This window comes from Pseudorasbora parva, chromosome 24, assembly GCF_024679245.1.
Source record: "Pseudorasbora parva isolate DD20220531a chromosome 24, ASM2467924v1, whole genome shotgun sequence".
Classification (NCBI taxonomy): domain Eukaryota; kingdom Metazoa; phylum Chordata; class Actinopteri; order Cypriniformes; family Gobionidae; genus Pseudorasbora; species Pseudorasbora parva.
The window spans coordinates 2,419,607-2,440,188 of NC_090195.1; the positions used below are offsets into that span (position 1 = coordinate 2,419,607).

At 42.3% G+C, this 20,582-nt stretch overlaps 1 protein-coding gene across 1 annotated transcript in view; it reads right to left on the reverse strand.

Annotated features, from left to right (window-relative positions):
* The window catches only part of acvr2ba (activin A receptor type 2Ba), a 68,306-nt gene that overhangs the window by 5,238 nt on the left and 42,486 nt on the right, over positions 1-20,582 (reverse strand). The window contains 5 exon segments of the mRNA XM_067434510.1: positions 635-778; positions 1,941-2,084; positions 4,354-4,502; positions 5,839-5,945; positions 16,205-16,412. Coding sequence (XP_067290611.1) covers positions 635-778; positions 1,941-2,084; positions 4,354-4,502; positions 5,839-5,945; positions 16,205-16,412 — 752 coding nt within the window.

Sequence of the window (20,582 nt, forward strand, 5' to 3'; positions counted from 1 at the left end):
TATATGATATCGCAATTAGTGTGTAAAATCAATTTAAATTATATTAAAAAAAAATACAAAACTGAGAATGAAACCATTTGTGTTTCACATTCTCTCTGGGAAAAGTAAGCATCGCTACAAACGTCTGAAAGTGGCCAGCTGTGTTTTAGCAAACATTTTATGTCACAAATTGTTCACATTTCGGTGCGTGTCAAACAACGCGAGACTGCAAATTATTGTTTTTTTTGCAAATTATTGCGTTTATAACTCTTTTTAACATCAAGCAAGTCATAAGTAACAGTAATGTGCCCAGTTTATGCTCTGCCCAATGTGGGACCTAAAACGTACACTTTCCACAATGTTGAAGTAGCCTATTAAAATCCTTACATATGCGAGCCATTGTGATATGTACATTTGTGATATTTAGATAATTTCGATATATTGCACACCAATAATCGCTAGCGATATGAATTTTATTATCATGTAAAAATGTATACCAGTATGGTATGGCACACCCCCCTAACTTGCATACAGAGTGCTGGGAAGCTTCACAGGGTTACGTTTCGGCCATTCGAGTTTCTAAAGGTCATTTCTGATGCGTTTTTCACTCTGTGTATGTTTGTGTTTTAAAGTCTGATGAACTTTGACCCCTCACCCTCTCATGAAACTCTGAGATCAGCCAGAACTCGGTCTCCAGGTTGCTTCCGCGTTTCTCCGCAGCGATGTAGCGCAGGAGGTTGTCGTGCTTCATGCCTGGCGTAGAAAAAATATCCCGCTCGTTCTGCCAAGACTGCTTGTCCTGTCGACCCACAGAGAACAAACATCACACACACAGATCCGAACGGCTCCTAATGTTGTTTTGGAGTTTCCTACAACAGGGGCCTATTGCACAAAACTAGGATAAGGGATTAAGCCGGGATATCTTGGTGATCTTGTCATCTGTATGCAAAATGTAGTACACCGCTGTCGTGTAAACGTACCCTGAAGGCACACTCACACCAAGAACGATGACAACAATGAAAGATCCCTGTATATTAGCGGAAAAACTGAGCCAGGATCACCAAGATATCCCGGCTTAATCCCTTATCCTAGTTTTGTGCAATAGGCCCCTGGTTTGCAGGCATCCAAGGTTAAAACACTTTAATTTGTGTTGCAGCATCAGCTCTTTTCTCAGTCATTCTCTCTAAACCCCGCCTCTCTGAGAGTCTGCTCGGCTCTGATTGGCCAGTTGGCCACATAACTCATTTGTGTATATATATATATATATATATATATAAACAAACACAGAGCTGCCTTGCACCTATATGGTATAAATAGGCAGCATTTTAAGTAAACTAATATAAAATATAAACCTGAATGGGGAAATTTTTAAAATTAAAATTATAAATAAATATCTTGATAATTATATTAAAATTTCTTCAATCAAAATAAATAAAACCATAAAAAAAACATAACATAAATAAAATCATTAAAATAATAAATTAAAATAATTATAAAAATAATACATTTAATAAAAACCAAAGATTCATTAAATTATTAAATAAATGCATTGTAAATAAATAAAATAATAATAAACAAGTAAACGAATAAATCATGTAAAACAAAAATACATTAAAAATTAGAAATAAATTCATATAATTCTAAAAACAAATAACAATAAATAAATGCATTTAAACAAATAAGTCAAAGGTAAAAAAATTATAAAATCATTCAAAGTAAAGAAATAGAATCGCAGTTAATACATTTGCTGTTAATGTTTAGACTACATTTTCATAAATGCATATATAAAGAGATTATATATAAATAAATAAACATACATCAAATGAATAAATCCACTAAAAATAAATAAACAAAGGCAGTGAATGCATTTCCGGTCGCTGCTCAGCATTAACATGACTCTTTCTGTGCGCTAGCGTGCGTCTTTACAGTCTATATGAGCAGCAAATAAATCCAGTCTGCACCTGAATGGGGAAAATCTTCACGGCTACATATTCGTTCATCATCTGGGCCTTCCACACGCATCCGAAGCGTCCTCTGGCTTTAATCTCCAGCAGCTGCAGAGGCTTCAGTCCCACCAGCGGTGAAGGAGGAGACAGACCCCCGTCCTGCATTACACATTACAGCATCAGCATCTCCGATCACAGCAATATATGAGCTCACGCATGAACAAAGACATCAGGCAACGCTGTCAATGCACCACTAGGCGGCGCCAGAGAACAGGAAACAACACTCGATAGAGGAAATGAACTGTAGATGCTTACACACATGCTGTGTCCTAATTCGCCTGCTTATACTACGTCCTGAAAGTATGAACTCTTTTTGTGAAGAAAAAGTATACTTTTGAGTGTGTAGCAGAAGAGTATGCAAGCTTCGGGACTACTTCATCATCTTTAACGGACTCTGTCGCTTAGTTACGAGCATCCCATAGCCGTTAAACTGACCTGTCAATCATCGTCACAGTTCAAATCCTCCACATTCAGTTTAATCTCCTGCCGTATCAGAGAAATGTAGCTGCTCGTTGATCTGCCATGTGTGTGTCTTTAATGCAGACTCTCCTCGTGTGTTTGCAGTTTAAATATAATGATGCATTTAACGATGCATTTAGTTCACGGCATGTCATTACAAAAGTTCACAAAGCTGCTGCAGGTGAAATGTAATGTGGACAACACTGAATAAATATATTTTTGTCAGGTTAAATATTGATAGTTGGTCACTCAAACCCCTTTATCTAAACTTCTCTTAACCGTCGGACTCGCACATCCGCCATGTTTGTAGTTTTTTTAACGCTTTTTATCCGCATTTGTAGTTCTAATCGAATCTTCGTCCAGCTTGCAATGGGTTGTGGGCAATATCAGCCGTTAGAGTCTGCATCGATCCATACTTCGAATTCGGACTGGAAATAGTAAACCATCCGGGAATACTCTTTTCAACATACTACGATTTGGGACATACTAATTCTATTTTCGAATACTATTTAGTATGGATAGTATGCGAATTGGGACGCAGGGACACACTCCGTCTGCAGTGTGTGCGGTGCGTGTTGCGTATTAGTGATGCAAAGTCCGATTCATTTCTGCGAATCGGTTCTTCTCGGACAGTTCGCCTCAATGACCCGGTTCACAGGTTCCTGACCTCATCATGCAATGATGTCACTATGCATTTCTTTTATGCTTTGAAATTCATTTCTCTGTGTCATGTTATATAAAGGGAACATTCAAATAAAGTAATAATCTGTATACATGCATATTGAAACAATCAAGTAGGCCTAGTTATTTGCGTGAGTGCATTTTCTGCCTTTTATTCACTTAATGGTGTTTGTGTTGTGTTCAGTTAATTCATTTATCCTTCGCGTCGGATTCAACTGAAAACCGCGCAACTACAGCACACATTACAGGCACTGATCAATGTCTAAAGTAGCTATCTAGAAAAAATAAACCAGTCTTATAAATTTATACAATATTCTGCATGCATAACCATTTAAAGTAAAATGTATGGTTTTTGCATGTTTTAATAAAATGTTATTTAATAACAGTAGTCTTCATAATAAGCATATTTCCAGTAGTCTGCATGCCTCAGATTCGCATCGTCAACTCAATCAGCCTCGCCTCGGTAATCCTCGGCAAACTTCGACAGATTTTTGAACCGCCTCAATCGGTTCTTGTTCAGTCGGACGTGCTACTTCGGCTTTTACGTCATCAACACAGAACTAAAGTTCGATTCAGTTTGATTGTGAACCGGCTCGACCGGCTACGTGCTGAGAACCGGCTCAAAAGAAAGATTTGTTCAAGAACAATGCGTATGTGGTGCAAGCGCCGCACGGCCTGTTGTGCTTTCACATACAGGTCCTACTAAAATAATTAGCATATTGTGATAAAGTTCAGTCTTTTCCATAATGTAATGATAAAAATTAAACTTTCATATATTTTAGATTTATTGCACACCAACTGAAATATTTCAGGTCTTTTATTGTTTTAATACTGATGATTTTGGCATACAGCTCATGAAAACCCGAAAAATGTGTTATTTTGGCAAGCTTGCCTGCTAAAATTGCCATTTCTGGGTCTATATATCCCATAATTGAGGTCGCTTCAACCCGCGGACATGGAAAACCACCAGCGGGAAAACCGCAGACTTGGCAACACAGAGCAGTTGAGTTCTGTTGACATTTGATAACTAACGTTATGCATCGCTCCGCTGCTCTGATTGGTTGTAGGTCTGTCCAATCGAGGTCTTTCCTGGTTGGGTTGAAACACACCCCATAATCACAGCCCAATGGAGCACAGACTCATATTCTGACTAGAGCTGAGTATGACCACGTCAGGTTAGTAGCTGTCGAGACACTGGGAGCAAATGTGAGAGGAGAGAAGCACCGACCTCGTTGATGTCCACGTGTCCATACGGCGGCTTGCGGTGGCGGTACATCCAGAAGGCCAGCAGCAGAGCCATGGAGAGCATAGAGATGGGCAGCAGAGAGTAAACCAACACATTCAGCAGAGATGGAGTCAGCGGAGGCGGCTCGATGACTGACGGAGAGGGGGGTGGGGGGAACGGAGAGAGAGAGATTATTTATTTGTATTTATATAATGTTTCTATTTATTTATTTTTATTAAAGGGTTAGTTCACCTAAAAATGTAAATTGTGTCATTAACTTCTCTCCCTGCTGTGGTTGGCCAGCCGTCAGACCTCCGCTCATCTTCACACACAGATGAAGATATTAGTGTTGAAATCCGATGGCTCAGAAAGGCCTTCATTGACACCAATGTCATTTCCTCTCTCAAGACCCATAAAGGCACTAAAGACGTCGTTACAAAGCCCATCTCACTACAGCGGCTCTACAATCATTGATGAAGAGGCGAGGATAGTTTCTGTGCGCAAAGATTCGGATCACCAAAGTCACGTGATTTCAGCAGTTTGACTCGCGATCCGAATCATGAATCGATTCACTGATTAATAACGGTTCAAAGCTTTGTTTTGAAATCGGCCATCACTCTATAAGTCGTTATTTAGTGTTTTTGTGCACTAAAACTATCCTCGCCTCTTCATCAATGATTGTAGAGCCGCTGTAGTGAGATGGGCTTTGTAACGACGTCTTTAGTGCCTTTATGGGTCTTGAGAGAGGAAATGACATTGGTGTCAATGAAGGCCTTTCTGAGCCATCGGATTTCAACACTAATATCTTCATCTGTGTCTGAAGATGAACGGAGGACTGACGGCTGGCCAACCACAGGAGGAATTAATGAGAGAGTTTGCATTTTGGGGTGAATTAACCCTTTAATGTTTTAATGTATTTCTTTTTATAATTAGAGAATTTTATTTTTAATTAATTATTCATTAATTGGATTCATTTTTGTGTTTATATATATATATATATATATATATATTTTTTTTATTAATTTATTTTTTATGCATGTTATATGTAGACAAAAATAAAATTTTATTAATTGAATGAATGAATAAATAATTAATTTAAACATGTAAATATAAAAAAATTATGCAAATTATAAATCCATAAAATATTTTTTTAAATAATAATAATAATAATAATAATAATACATTTATTAAAATAAAAATAAAATAATGAAATGAAATGCAAATAAATACATTAAAATAAATCATAAATAAACAAAAACTAATAAATAAATGCATTTAAATATAAATAAATTAATAAAACTGAATTATTAACTAAACTAAATCTAAACAAATAAACAAAATAAATGCATGAATAAATGAATAAATAATTAATCAAACATTAAGAATAAAAATACATTAAAAACTATAAATAAATATATTCTAAAACAAAAATCAATCTTAATGATTAAATGCATTGAACTAAACGAATGAACAACAAAAGGCTCTCACTTGGTCCGCTGATGTCAGGCAGGTGTGTGAACCTCTCGTTGCAGAAGTTTCCTTCACAGCAGCAGAAGAACACCTGAGGGTTTTCCTCTGTGGCCACACACTCCTGCCTGTGATGACGAGAGAGAAACGACACACTCGTTGAGACGGACCCGAGGGCCGCACACACACGCACACACACATATATAATTCTATTGAAAATGTGTGCTATATTTCTCAATAAAGTTATTAATATTGATGATAAAAATATGTATTTCTCCATTAAATAATAATAGTATAATAAAATACAATGATTTAATATATATATATATATATATATATATATATATATATATATATATATATATATATATATATATATATATATATCCATTGATATAAATAGTTATTAATGTTATTAATAAATTATTGATGATAAAATGTGTTGTTTCTCAATTTCTCCATTTACTCTAAAATGACCTTTAATGACATCATAAAATGCAAAATAATAATAAATAAATATACGTATACACACACACACACACACACTCACACTCACACACACACACTCACACTCACACTCACACTCACACACTCACACTCACACTCACACTCACACTCACACTCACACTCACACTCACACTCACACTCACACACACACTCACACACACACACACACACACACACACACAATATTTCCTGAATCTAAATCTCAATGATGTTTCAAGGTCATGAAAATAATCTCAATAGGTCCAGAAACACTTTATTACCTTTATGCAAAATATGTTTTCTTCTTGTGAAGGTGAAATGTGTTAATTTATGTGAAATATGACAATCAAATCACAACCAAAGGTCAACCAAATCACTGCCACGCACAAAAACACGTTTAACGAGAAAGGCTGAAAATGTAAAATGTGTTAGACAAAACTCAGCCGGAGTGGTGGAGCAATGAGCCCGAGCCTTTGTTTCTATCGGCTGGCGCTCATTGTTTGAGGCGAACAGGAGAGAAAGAGCGAGAGCCGAATGTGCTGATGGAGCGTCTGCTGTCCTAAAGAACACACCACCATCACATCTGCCATATCCACAAAAAACATAATTAGATGATATTTCATTGAGTGTGTTTATCGCGTACTTCGGCAGGTTTAGGACAGAGACTCCTAAAGTTATAGATATTCTTCATATTCTCTGTGAGGTGATCGCTTCACAGCAGTGACACAAATCATCTTTTCCAATAAGTAAAAATGATTTTTACCTTTTATGGGTTTGTTTCCCTTTATAAAGCCATTTTTTTCTAACCTAATTAAATGTATACATCATATTTTGGGACAGATTCTTTCATTTAATCAAATCCAGTTAGAAATAATCCACATTATTGGGGTCAAGCACAACAGAAGCAAACAAGGAAGCAGCAGATCAATTGCAAAAATGAGTAAAGACATTTGGAGACGATTTTAAGCAAAACGATTCATTTAAACAACTGATTCATTCAGGAACGGAGCATTTCAAGGAGTCATTGAATCATTCATTTAACTGATTCATTCAGGAATGAAGCATTTGAGTGAGTCATTGAATCAATCATTCAACCAAATAATTCAAACAGCTGATTTATTCAGGGAACGAAGCATATGAGTTAATGAATCATTCATTCAACCAATTCATTCAGCAATTAAGCATTTGTGTGAGTCATTGAATCATTCATTCAACCAATTCATTCAAACGGCTGAGTTATTCAGGGAATGAAGCATTTGAGTGAGTCATTGAATCATTCATTCAACCGGTTCATTTAAACAGCTGATTCATTCAGGAACGAAATCATTTGAGTGAGTCAATGAATCATTAATTCAACCGATTTGTATAAATGGTTGATTCATTCAGGAACGAAGCATTTGAGTGAGTCATTGAATCCTTCATTCCTCCGATTCATTTAAACCGCAGACTCATTTAGGAACGAAGCATTTGAGGGACTCATTGAATCATTAATTTAACCGATTCATTTAAACAGCTGATTAATTCAGGAACGAAGCATTTGAGTGAGTCAATTAATCATTAATTCAACCAATTTGTTTAAATGGCTGATTCATTCAGGAACGAAGCATTTGAGTGAGTCATTGAATCCTTCATTCCACCTGAGGGACTCATTGAATCATTAATTTAACCGATTCATTTAAACAGCTTATTCATTCAGGAACGAAGCATTTGAGAGAGTCATTGAATCATTAATTTAACCGATTCATTAATTCAGTCATGAAACACCGCCGTGTGTTACTCAGGGACGCGAAACAGGCAATATTGTGTCTAAAATGTAAGTCACTTAATATTGTTTATTGAAAGGAAATACACAATGGAAAAGATCTGATGAATCTTTATGTAACTTTTCTGCATAATCAACTATTCATAAAGCTCTTTCAAAACTGCCAAAGTGCTGTAAGGACAAATACATTGCATAATAATAAAAAAACAACTGTAAATCATAATACTCAAAGCCAATAAAGTCTGAAGCTTTGACTTTTACTCCGAAAATGAGGAGATTGTCATAAAACGAGTCGCTATAACTCTATGAATGAGCTGAATGTTGCTCGACAGCCTCTGATCCCTGTAGGGAAAATTATCCGTTTCCTTCAGTTCCACTAAAGGAAGAAAGTCGTTCAAGTTTGGAACTATTCTAGTAAATAATACATTATAAATAACAAATAATAATGCATTCCAGTGTGAGCAGACCTCAATATCTCCTTCCCCAGATTCAGCACAGCTTCAATCTGTCTCTCTAAAATCCTCATTTATGCGCCGAAATGTGGGGAATTTGAAGCGTTTACCTGAGGCAGTATTTTAAAAGCAAATCCCTGTGGATTAGATAACGCAGGATTGGTGCGGGAATCTTTTTTAAGCAGCGGATCCAGAGACTGGCCCACTTTCTCAAACGCAATCGCACAGATCGTTTTGCCAATAAAGAGATGTTCTGGAGAGCCACACACACACACACACACACACACACACACACACACACACACACACACACACACACACACAATGATCATCTCATTTCTGTAAGATAATTCAAGAGAACTGCCTAAAGCAGGCTGTGTGAAATAATAACGTAATAAAATAAAGAAATGAAAAAGAAATTAAAGTAATGAAATAAAATAATGAAATGAAACAAAATTAAATTACACAAAATGAAATGCAACACAATAAAGAGATGAAATAAAGAAATGAAACAAACCAAAATAAAGAAATGAAACAAAATGAAACATTTGAAAAGTAATAATGAAAAAAGGGAAAATAAATAAATAAATAAATAAATAAATAATTGAAACAAAATAATGAAATGAAACAAAATGAAATGAATACAATTCTATGAAATTATGAAATAATAAAATAAATAATAAATAAATGAAATTAAAAATTAAATAATACAAATACAATTAATGTATTAATAAAAAAATAACGATATATATATATATATATATATATACATATAAATATAAATACACACACACACGTAATGAGGCCATCCTTAAAAATATTCTTGTTTGCCGTAACCCGACCGACCCTGTCAATTTAGGGCCGACTCAATTTTTTATTTTTTTTCCCTTTTAGTCCGACCGACTTGCCGGTTGTAAATTGGCTTTAAGACCGACCAATTTCTTTTTTTACTTTTCAAACAACTAATACAACAGTAATAAAATAATATGAATTATATTTTAGTAAGTATTATAAATGTATAAATTGCCTGGGCCATACAAGGCTACGTTCTTTCGTTTATAGAAAAACCCGTGACGTCATCTATGTTTACACTATGGTTAACGGATGTCACAGTATGGCCTGCACGTGCGTTCGTTTCGGCTCGGCTCCTACTGCTCATACTCTCATTCACTGTAACGTTAGACTGTTAAAGCCCTGTCGGAGATTTCGCCGCATTGTGTGACAGGAGTCAGGACCATGGACACGTTACACACACCAGGCAAGTGCACTGCAGAGGGGAGGGCTTAGTTTGAGCCCCTGCCCTTTTTGAAAATGAATCAAAAGTGCCCCTCTCAACATTTATCATTACTATATTGTGGCGAATAAAACAGATTTTGAATTATAATTAATATAACAACGTGTACAAAACAGTAACAAATGGCGGAAAAGCCGTTTATCTTGTCTCTGTCAGTCTGAAATGTCGTTGTCATAACGGTTTGCTATGGGTAGCGTGTGTTCTGCTCGACCCCAGCGCGTGGTGGGAGCGGCGGCACTGGTTGTAACTTGAAAAATAATGCTTTATGTATGGTTCTGCTGTCGATGGATACACGTGCACTACAACAGCGATAATAAAAGAAAACATGGGCAAAACGGTCTATATTTGTAAACTGTGTTCAATGCATGCGAGTGCTGCCGTATGACCAGTCATTTTCGCCATCATCACTCAGTATATTCGCCAGAAGACGCGAATGAGAACCCTCTGCAGTGAGAGAAGATCTGTCTCTGTGCGCAGCGCGCGCACGTCTCACAGCGCGCAAATATTGAGTTCTTTCAAGTCTTGCGTTTGAACGGATAAACTCACACAAAAAGTATGTCAACATGTCGATCTTGATGAGTCGACATGTTGATCAGACAGTCTATATCCCTTAAGAGAACTTTATACAGTTGAGAAAGACGATGCATATCTCTGTATTAGGTCTTAAAGGGGCAGTAGCCTTTACTGCTGTCTGTCAAACAAAAGATAAGGACTCACTCACTGCTTTTGATTGAATAGCTGGTTATAGCTACTTAATTAATTGAATTCATAAAAACAACTTTTTGCTTTTTAATATTCAAATGCACTAGTCTATATCACCAGATGCGTTGGTCTGGCAAGAAGTGCAAGCCACTTCAGAGACACAGATAGTTGCGTGTTCTGAGTTAACACAATCGAGCGTAAAAATAAGAAACATATCACGGGAAAATACTAAAACGGGAAGATAGCGGGAAAAGAGCTAAAATACGTGAGAAACCCGGAAAAAAAGGGAGGGTTGACAGCTTTGAGTCAATGACAGCTAGCTGGTGGTTGGACACTTTTCTTAAAGAATGCACCTGAAATTTATGCAATAAACATGTTTTTGACAAATATTTCAATTTGTTTGTGGTCTATATAGCCTGCAATTAGCCTATGCGCCCGAAGGCACGGCTTGAAGACCCAGTCAGTGATGTCACGATATGCCAATTTGTTTAAATTCATACCTACGTAATCACCATCACCAAAAATTTACATTTTTTTTTGTATTAAAATTTGAAAAAAAAAAATATAGACCTACCTACCGACCCTTTTTAAAAAAATTTTTACTGTTACTGCAAACCAAAATATTTTTAAGGATGGCCTGATAAATAAATGTATACAATTAATAAAATTATATAAAATTAATTAAATATGTTTATTTTATAAAATAAACGTATTTCATTAATTTTATATAATTTTATTAATTGTATACATTTATTTATCATTTTATAAAATAAATTTGCTAATTATATGAAAAATGAATGAATTAATTAATTATATATAAATAATATATAAAATAATATAAGATAAATATATATAAGTTCCATAATAAATACATAATCACATTAATTTTTTAATGTGATTAAATGTTCTAATTAATTATAATTATTTTTTTTTTTACTTGATTTATTCATAATTCTACATGTGTGTATATATAGCACCTTATCCTATTCCTATTTTATCCTATCCCTATTTTATAATTTATTGTGTTTTTTTGTTAATTGTTATTTGCTGTCCATGGAGCGGACCTGTTTACATTTCACTGCCGGTTGTATTCTGTATAACTGTGTATGTGACAAATAAAACTCTTGAACTTGAACATTAATAATGTTCACTGAGTGGAAAACAGCTACATTTTTTATTCACTTGAATTCAATATTTAAAATCTAATGAATTGGTCATAATGATCGCTTTAGTTGAAATGACGACTTGTCGAATGAACGACTGAGATATATTTTCTATTTCTAAAAAACTAGGTAATATCTCTAAAAATGTGATGCGAACATAACTAGTTTTTTTCCTTCACATAAAGTCACATGCAGCAAACATTTTAAACCTAACTAATGGCCATAATGAGTGATCGAGCGTGATCTGGCTCTGGACCTCCTTTACGGAAATGAATTCAGGACAAACGGAGATAAGAAACATTAAATATAATAATGAATGTGAAGGTGCTCAGAAAGCATCCTGAATCTCCTCAGAGATCTGGCAGAGTTTGCTCCTTAGAAAGGCTGCGAAACTTCCAGCGACTCCGTAACCCAATCCCATCGCACAGCACTGCGAGCCGGAAATATAATATCAGAATAACACACAGCCCTCCATCAATCACACACTCCAAGGTCAAAACGGATTTATCTCCTTTTACAAACCCAGCTGAATGCATACACGTCTGAAAAATGATTCTGTCTCATAAATCATCTGAAATGAAGACGATGAGCTGCTGAAACCCTTAAATATGAACATTACTGTGGTCAGTCCAATCAGGGACGGACAAAACTATAACACACATCAGGGTCCACAACCATGTAGTTCTGGTGTGGTGTGGACCCTGATGTGGTTCTGGTGTGGTGCGGTGCGGATCCTGATGTAGTTCTGGTGTGGTGCGGATCCTGATGTGGTTCTGGTGTGGTGTGGTGCGATGCGGATCCTGATGTGGTTCTGGTGTGGTGCGGATCCTGATGTGGTTCTGGTGTGGTGTGGTGCGATGCGGATCCTGATGTGGTTCTGGTGTGGTGTGGTGTGGTGTGGTGTGGTGCGATGCGGATCCTGATGTGGTTCTGGTGTGGTGTGGTGCGGTGCGGATCCTGATGTGGTTCTGGTGTGGTGCGATGCGGATCCTGATGTGGTTCTGGTGTGGTGTGGACCCTGATGTGGTTCTGGTGTGGTGTGGTGTGGTGCGGTGCGGATCCTGATGTGGTTCTGGTGTGGTGCGGATCCTGATGTGGTTCTGGTGTGGTGTGGTGCGGTGCGGATCCTGATGTGGTTCTGGTGTGGTGCGGTGCGGATCCTGATGTGGTTCTGGTGTGGTGTGGACCCTGATGTGGTTCTGGTGTGGTGTGGTGCGGTGCGGTGCGAATCCTGATGTGGTTCTGGTGTGGTGTGGTGCGGTGCGGTGCGGATCCTGATGTGGTTCTGGTGTGGTGCGATGCGGATCCTGATGTGGTTCTGGTGTGGTGTGGACCCTGATGTGGTTCTGGTGTGGTGCGGTGCGGATCCTGATGTGGTTCTGGTGTGGTGTGGTGCGATGCGGATCCTGATGTGGTTCTGGTGTGGTGCGGATCCTGATGTGGTTCTGGTGTGGTGTGGTGCGGTGCGGATCTGATGTGGTTCTGGTGTGGTGTGGTGCGGATCCTGATGTGGTTCTGGTGTGGTGTGGTGCGATGCGGATCCTGATGTGGTTCTGGTGTGGTGTGGTGCGGTGCAGATCCTGATGTGGTTCTGGTGTGGTGTGGTGCGGTGCGGATCCTGATGTGGTTCTGGTGTGGTGCGATGCGGATCCTGATGTGGTTCTGGTGTGGTGTGGACCCTGATGTGGTTCTGGTGTGGTGCGGTGCGGATCCTGATGTGGTTCTGGTGTGGTGTGGTGCGATGCGGATCCTGATGTGGTTCTGGTGTGGTGCGGATCCTGATGTGGTTCTGGTGTGGTGTGGTGTGGTGCGGTGCGGATCTGATGTGGTTCTGGTGTGGTGTGGTGCGGATCCTGATGTGGTTCTGGTGTGGTGTGGTGCGATGCGGATCCTGATGTGGTTCTGGTGTGGTGTGGTGCGGTGCGGATCCTGATGTGGTTCTGGTGTGGTGTGGTGCGGTGCGGTGCGGATCCTGATGTGGTTCTGGTGTGGTGCGATGCGGATCCTGATGTGGTTCTGGTGTGGTGCGGTGCGATGCGGATCCTGATGTGGTTCTGGTGTGGTGTGGTGCGGTGCGGATCTGATGTGGTTCTGGTGTGGTGTGGTGCGGATCCTGATGTGGTTCTGGTGTGGTGTGGTGCGGTGCGGTGCGGATCCTGATGTGGTTCTGGTGTGGTGCGATGCGGATCCTGATGTGGTTCTGGTGTGGTGCGGTGCGATGCGGATCCTGATGTGGTTCTGGTGTGGTGCGGATCCTGATGTGGTTCTGGTGTGGTGTGGACCCTGATGTGGTTCTGGTGTGGTGTGGTGCGGTGCGGTGCGGATCCTGATGTGGTTCTGGTGTGGTTTGGTGCGGTGCGGATCCTGATGTGGTTCTGGTGTGGTGTGGACCCTGATGTGGTTCTGGTGTGGTGTGGTGCGGTGCGGATCCTGATGTGGTTCTGGTGTGGTGCAGTGCGGATCCTGATGTGGTTCTGGTGTGGTGTGGTGCGGTGCGGATCCTGATGTGGTTCTGGTGTGGTGTGGTGCGGTGCGGATCCTGATGTGGTTCTGGTGTGGTGTGGTGCGGTGCGGTGCTGATCATGATGTGGTTCTGGTGTGGTGTGGTGCGGATCCTGATGTGGTTCTGGTGTGGTGTGGTGCGGTGCTGATCATGATGTGGTTCTGGTGTGGTGTGGTGCGGACCCTGATGTGGTTCTGGTGTGGTGCAGACCCTGATGTGGTTCTGGTGTGGTGCGGATCCTGATGTGGTTCTGGTGTGGTGCGGTGCGGTGCTGATCATGATGTGGTTCTAGTGTGGTGCGGTGCGGTGCTGATCATGATGTGGTTCTGGTGTGGTGCGGACCCTGATGTGGTTCTGGTGTGGTGTGGTGCGGTGCTGATCATGATGTGGTTCTGGTGTGGTGCGGACCCTGATGTGGTTCTGGTGTGGTGTGGTGCGGTGCTGATCATGATGTGGTTCTGGTGTGGTGTGGTGCGGACCCTGATGTGGTTCTGGTGTGGTGCGGACCCTGATGTGGTTCTGGTGTGGTGCGGATCCTGATGTGGTTCTGGTGTGGTGCGGTGCGGACCCTGATGTGGTTCTGGTGTGGTGTGGTGTGGTGCGGATCCTGATGTGGTTCTGGTGTGGTGTGGTGCGGATCCTGATGTGGTTCTGGTGTGGTGTGGTGCGGACCCTGATGTGGTTCTGGTGTGGTGTGGTGTGGTGCGGATCCTGATGTGGTTCTGGTGTGGTGTGGTGTGGTGTGGTGCGGATCCTGATGTGGTTCTGGTGTGGTGTGGTGCGGTGCGGTGCGGACCCTGATGTGGTTCTGGTGTGGTGTGGTGTGGTGCGGATCCTGATGTGGTTCTGGTGTGGTGTGGTGTGGTGCGGATCCTGATGTGGTTCTGGTGTGGTGTGGTGCGGTGCGGTGCGGACCCTGATGTGGTTCTGGTGTGGTGTGGTGTGGTGCGGATCCTGATGTGGTTCTGGTGTGGTGTGGTGTGGTGCGGATCCTGATGTGGTTCTGGTGTGGTGTGGTGCGGTGCTGATCATGATGTGGTTCTGGTGTGGTGCGGACCCTGATGTGGTTCTGGTGTGGTGTGGTGCGGTGCTGATCATGATGTGGTTCTGGTGTGGTGTGGTGCGGACCCTGATGTGGTTCTGGTGTGGTGCGGACCCTGATGTGGTTTTGGTGTGGTGCGGATCCTGATGTGGATCTGGTGTGGTGCGGACCCTGATGTGGTTCTGGTGTGGTGTGGTGCGGATCCTGATGTGGTTCTGGTGTGGTGTGGTGTGGTGTGGTGCGGATCCTGATGTGGTTCTGGTGTGGTGTGGTGTGGTGCGGACCCTGATGTGGTTCTGGTGTGGTGTGGTGCAGATCCTGATGTGGTTCTGGTGTGGTGTGGTGTGGTGTGGTGCGGATCCTGATGTGGTTCTGGTGTGGTGTGGTGTGGTGTGGTGCGGATCCTGATGTGGTTCTGGTGTGGTGTGGTGTGGTGCGGATCCTGATGTGGTTCTGGTGTGGTGTGGTGTGGTGCGGACCCTGATGTGGTTCTGGTGTGGTGTGGTGTGGTGCGGATCCTGATGTGGTTCTGGTGTGGTGTGGTGTGGTGCGGATCCTGATGTGGTTCTGGTGTGGTGCGGTGCGGTGCGGTGCGGACCCTGATGTGGTTCTGGTGTGGTGTGGTGTGGTGTGGTGCGGATCCTGATGTGGTTCTGGTGTGGTGTGGTGCGGACCCTGATGTGGTTCTGGTGTGGTGTGGACCGTGATGTGGTTCTGGTGTGGTGAGGTGCGGCCCCTGATGTGGTTCTGGTGTGGTGTGGTGTGGATCCTGATGTGGTTCTGGTGTGGTGCGGTGCGGACCCTGATGTGGTTCTGGTGTGGTGTGGACCCTGATGTGGTTCTGGTGTGGTGTGGTGCGGACCCTGATGTGGTTCTGGTTCTGGTGCGGTGCGGACCCTGATGTGCTTCTGGTTCTGGTTCGGTGCGGACCCTGATGTGGTTCTGGTGCGGACCCTGATGTGGTTCTGGTTCTGATGACTGACCTGTCGTAGCAGTTGAAGTCGTCGAGCCAGCAGCCCTTCTTCACCAGCTCGATGCTGCCGGAGCTGTTCCTCCAGGAGGCGTAGCAGTGCGAGCGCTTGTCCTTCTCACCCTCACATCTCTCCACACCGCTGCGGTTCGTCTTCTCCACCTCCCAGTTAATATTGAAGTACAAACATTCGCGCGTCTCCACCTCTCCATGGCTGGGTCCTGTTCAAACACAAAATGGTTAAAAATCAACAAAAAAACTGCAATATTAAATAGATGAAAATTAATAATTATTAAAGGTGCCCTAGAATGAAAAATTGAGTTAACAAAGAGTTCAGTACATGGACATCACATACTGTGAGTCTCAAACACCATTGCCTCCTCCTCCTTAATCAAATCTCGTTAATCAAAAACACCACGGAAAAATAAGTGCTTCTCAACATAGGGCCAACCGTGACGCAATCGCTGGGATCATTTATATGCACACCCACAACATTTGCATCTGTCCAAACATGTTCATTGTCAGGCGGCACTGACGGAGCCGAATCATCGAGACTGCAGATAAACAAACGACACTCGAGGATAGAAAAACAGAAACGGCTCTCATGACACACGTCATGTTCAGGCTGTGCGGGAGACTTTTCTACCCTTCCCACAGATAAACAACGTCAAGTCATGGCTGATGTTTATAATCCGATACCACAAATTCATGTAGTATACTGTAGATAATTCAAAGAGTATACTGGTTTTGTCGGAGGGAAGGAAGAGCGTTCGTGCTGGCGGTTGCCAGATTTCAGTCATTTAAAACCCATAACAGAGCTTTTCTGTGAAAAGAAAACATATACTATCCGGTGTTTTACCTAAACAGGTCCAATCTGGCAACCATACGGACGCGAGCTCTCTCTCTCTCTCTCTCGCGAGATGATTGAAAACACCAATCAACAAGTAAGCTGCATTTTATCAATCTCCATTTGAGATGTTCTGCTTAAAGTGTCCTTTACTCGGTCTGTGTTCTGTCAGAGCGGTCAGGACTCACAAGCCGCTTCGCTGAACAACTGAACTGCAGTGAGCTGCTGAACTAAGCCAATCAGAGCAGAGCTCAACATTAATATTCATGACCCTTCCAAATAAAGCAAAAGCAGAGCATTACATCCTAGCGACAATTTATAGGGTTGTAAATGGACCTGTAAAACTGTATCTGGACAATTTTTGTAGATGTAGATATCAGAGAACAATTTAACATATTGTTTCAAATCATTCTAGGACACCTTTAAATCATGTAAATCCAACACACTTTTTTTCAGTGTATATAAAATAAAAATGTGTTCATTAAATCAAAGCAAGTGTCATCTCATTGGTCAATCAAACAGATAGTCCCGCCTCTAACTCGCATCATTGGTTGAGTCAGAAGTTGTTCTGAAAACGTCACAGTGTTGCAGGAAGTCAAACTACCAATGACCTTTGACCTGACCCATGATAAATAAGCTCATGTTCATGAACATCATCATGACCGATTCATGTGGAATATGAGCGGTTTGAACGTTGAATTATTTTCATGCTAACACGCATAACGGACGCCAACAGCTGAGCAAATCTCAATGCAGCAGTGACTCAAAACAGGCCTTGTTTAACACTAAAACAATCCAAACGGGACACACACACGATTTAGGAGAGTTTATCAGAGAGCAAAGCTCAAGGGTAGATGAGAGGAGAGTGTGTTTGAGGTCAGCGACCTTTGAACTCAGCCGGTGCTGAAAAGGTTATGAAAAAACTAAATTCAAGAGGATTGACATTTTCATAATAAATTTATTACCTAAATTATCTTTATTATTTAACATGGATTAACATTATTGTCACTAAATAAGCATATTGCACTACTATAATACAGTTGGGAAATGTTATTAATAAAAAAAAAGTGAAGTAAGTGTGTGTGGGGGGGGGGGGGCAAATGGACAAATAATGACATGGGTATGACACTTTTTTTGAGAAAGTAAAAATGCAGAATGTTTGTGTGTGTGTCTGTGTGTGTCTGTGTGTGTGTGTGTGTGTGTGTGTGTGTGTGTGTGTGTGTGTGTAATATATTAAATATTTTATATATGAATTGTATTGACTGACTTATTTTACAAGGATTAATTTATAACTGTGCTTAATTTTCTTTAACCAAAAATTGCAATGCATATCCATGTTTTATTATATTAAAAGCCTCGTTTTTCCAACACACAATGTTTAAGGAATAAGACGGACTGGGAATATGATTGAACAGCACGTCACACTGATTTATCAGGAGACGCAGAGCAGGTCCGACTCTCAGGCTCTAACTCCGGCAGGAGTTAATAATAGATTAACTCCTTATTCTCTCATAATAGACATCAGAGAATAAGCTGATGATCACCGAGGTACACAAACACACACACTACGTTTACATATTTTAAGCCGAAGCGATAGCAGCTAGCAAGGACGTTTTGAACGAGGCTGGTCATGGTCATTAACCGAGCACGGGACGCGAGCCTGATCTCAGATCAGCGGGACGGGCGAGCCTGATCTCGGATCAGCGGGACGGGCGAGCCTGATCTCAGATCAGCGGGACGGGCGAGCCTGATCTCAGATCAGCGGGACGGGAGCCTGATCTCAGATCAGCGGGACGGGCGAGCCTGATCTCAGATCAGCGGGACGGGCGAGCCTGATCTCAGATCAGCGGGACGGGAGCCTGATCTCAGATCAGCGGGACGGGCGAGCCTGATCTCAGATCAGCGGGACGGGAGCCTGATCTCAGTTCAGCGGGACGGGCGAGCCTGATCTCAGATCAGCGGGACGGGCGAGCCTGATCTCAGATCAGCGGGACGGGCGAGCCTGATCTCAGATCAGCGGGACGGGAGCCTGATCTCAGTTCAGCGGGACGGGCGAGCCTGATCTCAGATCAGCGGGACGGGCGAGCCTGATCTCAGATCAGCGGGACGCGAGCCTGATCTCAGATCAGCGGGACACGAGCCTGATCTCAGATCAGCGGGACGGGCGGGCCTGACCTCAGATCAGCGGGACGGGCGGGCCTGACCTCAGATCAGCGGGACGGGCGGGCCTGACCTCAGATCAGCGGGACGGGCAGGCCTGACCTCAGATCAGCGGGACGGGCGGGCCTGACCTCAGATCAGCGGGACGGGCGGGCCTGATCTCAGATCAGCGGGACGGGCGGGCCTGATCTCAGATCAGCGGGACGGGGAGCCTGACCTCAGATCAGCGGGACGGGGGAGCCCTGACCTCAGATCAGCGGGACGGGCGAGCCTGATCTCAGATCAGCGGGACGGGGGAGCCTGATCTCAGATCAGCGGGACGGGGGAGCCTGATCTCAGATCAGCGGGACGGGGGAGCCTGATCTCAGATCAGCGGGACGGGGGAGCCTGATCTCAGATCAGCGGGACGGGGGAGCCTGATCTCAGATCAGCGGGACGGGAGCATCTCGCGTCCTCTCGTGTTTACTACACAACACCGGTTTGGCAGCAGTGGCCGCGACAGATGTTCTGGCCAATCTGTGCATTGTGGTTGCTAAGCAACGGCGAATGTGGGAGTAGCGCCTTTCCTCGTCCCCATAGACAAAACCCTTCTCAGTCTCTCTCTCTCACACACACACACACACACACACACACACACTGCTGAAACGAGGGCAGACGATGCCAGCGTCCCATCAGCATTCACAGGCTGGATTTACAGGCTGCCATGGGGACATTACGCCTAATGGCAATAGCAGATGTCAGAGACACAAAAGAAAGAGCGCACTAAAACATGACTTCAGGAAGCAGCCCCTTTGAGACGCATGTTACCACATCAACATTATGCAGGCAATATAATTTTAGTGTAACTGGTTCTTTTTTGGCTCTCATTTTATGAACATCAGCTGGCACAAACTCGCTGAAAACACCGAAGGCGTTCGGACGAGGCCAATCTCAGTCTCGTTCATCTGAGAAGATGAGGAAAACATTATGACCAGCTCCATATATGACCAGCGAGTGTCATGATGGATACAAATAAAGTTCCTGCTTTCAGTATTTTGTGTTTAAAGGCGCAGTATGTAACACCGCTCTACAGTCATTTGAAAGTCATTGCAGTACCAGTTTTGGCCACAATCCTACACACTTCCTTTAAACAATAAGACTAACTGTGTTGAGCTGGAGAACAATGTCTGTCCATTTCTGTCCATCAATGATCTAAACAGTGTCTAATAAAACACATCAGATATTAAAGCAGCGCTAGTGTTTCCATGGTTTCTACAAAGTCACACCGGAGGCTAACGAGGGGATGTCGTCACTGATAGGCGACGCACGCACGCATGCACGCACAAATAATTTTTTCTCTCTGGATTTAAACATTTTTAGAAAGATTTAGGATAATGTAAGTACA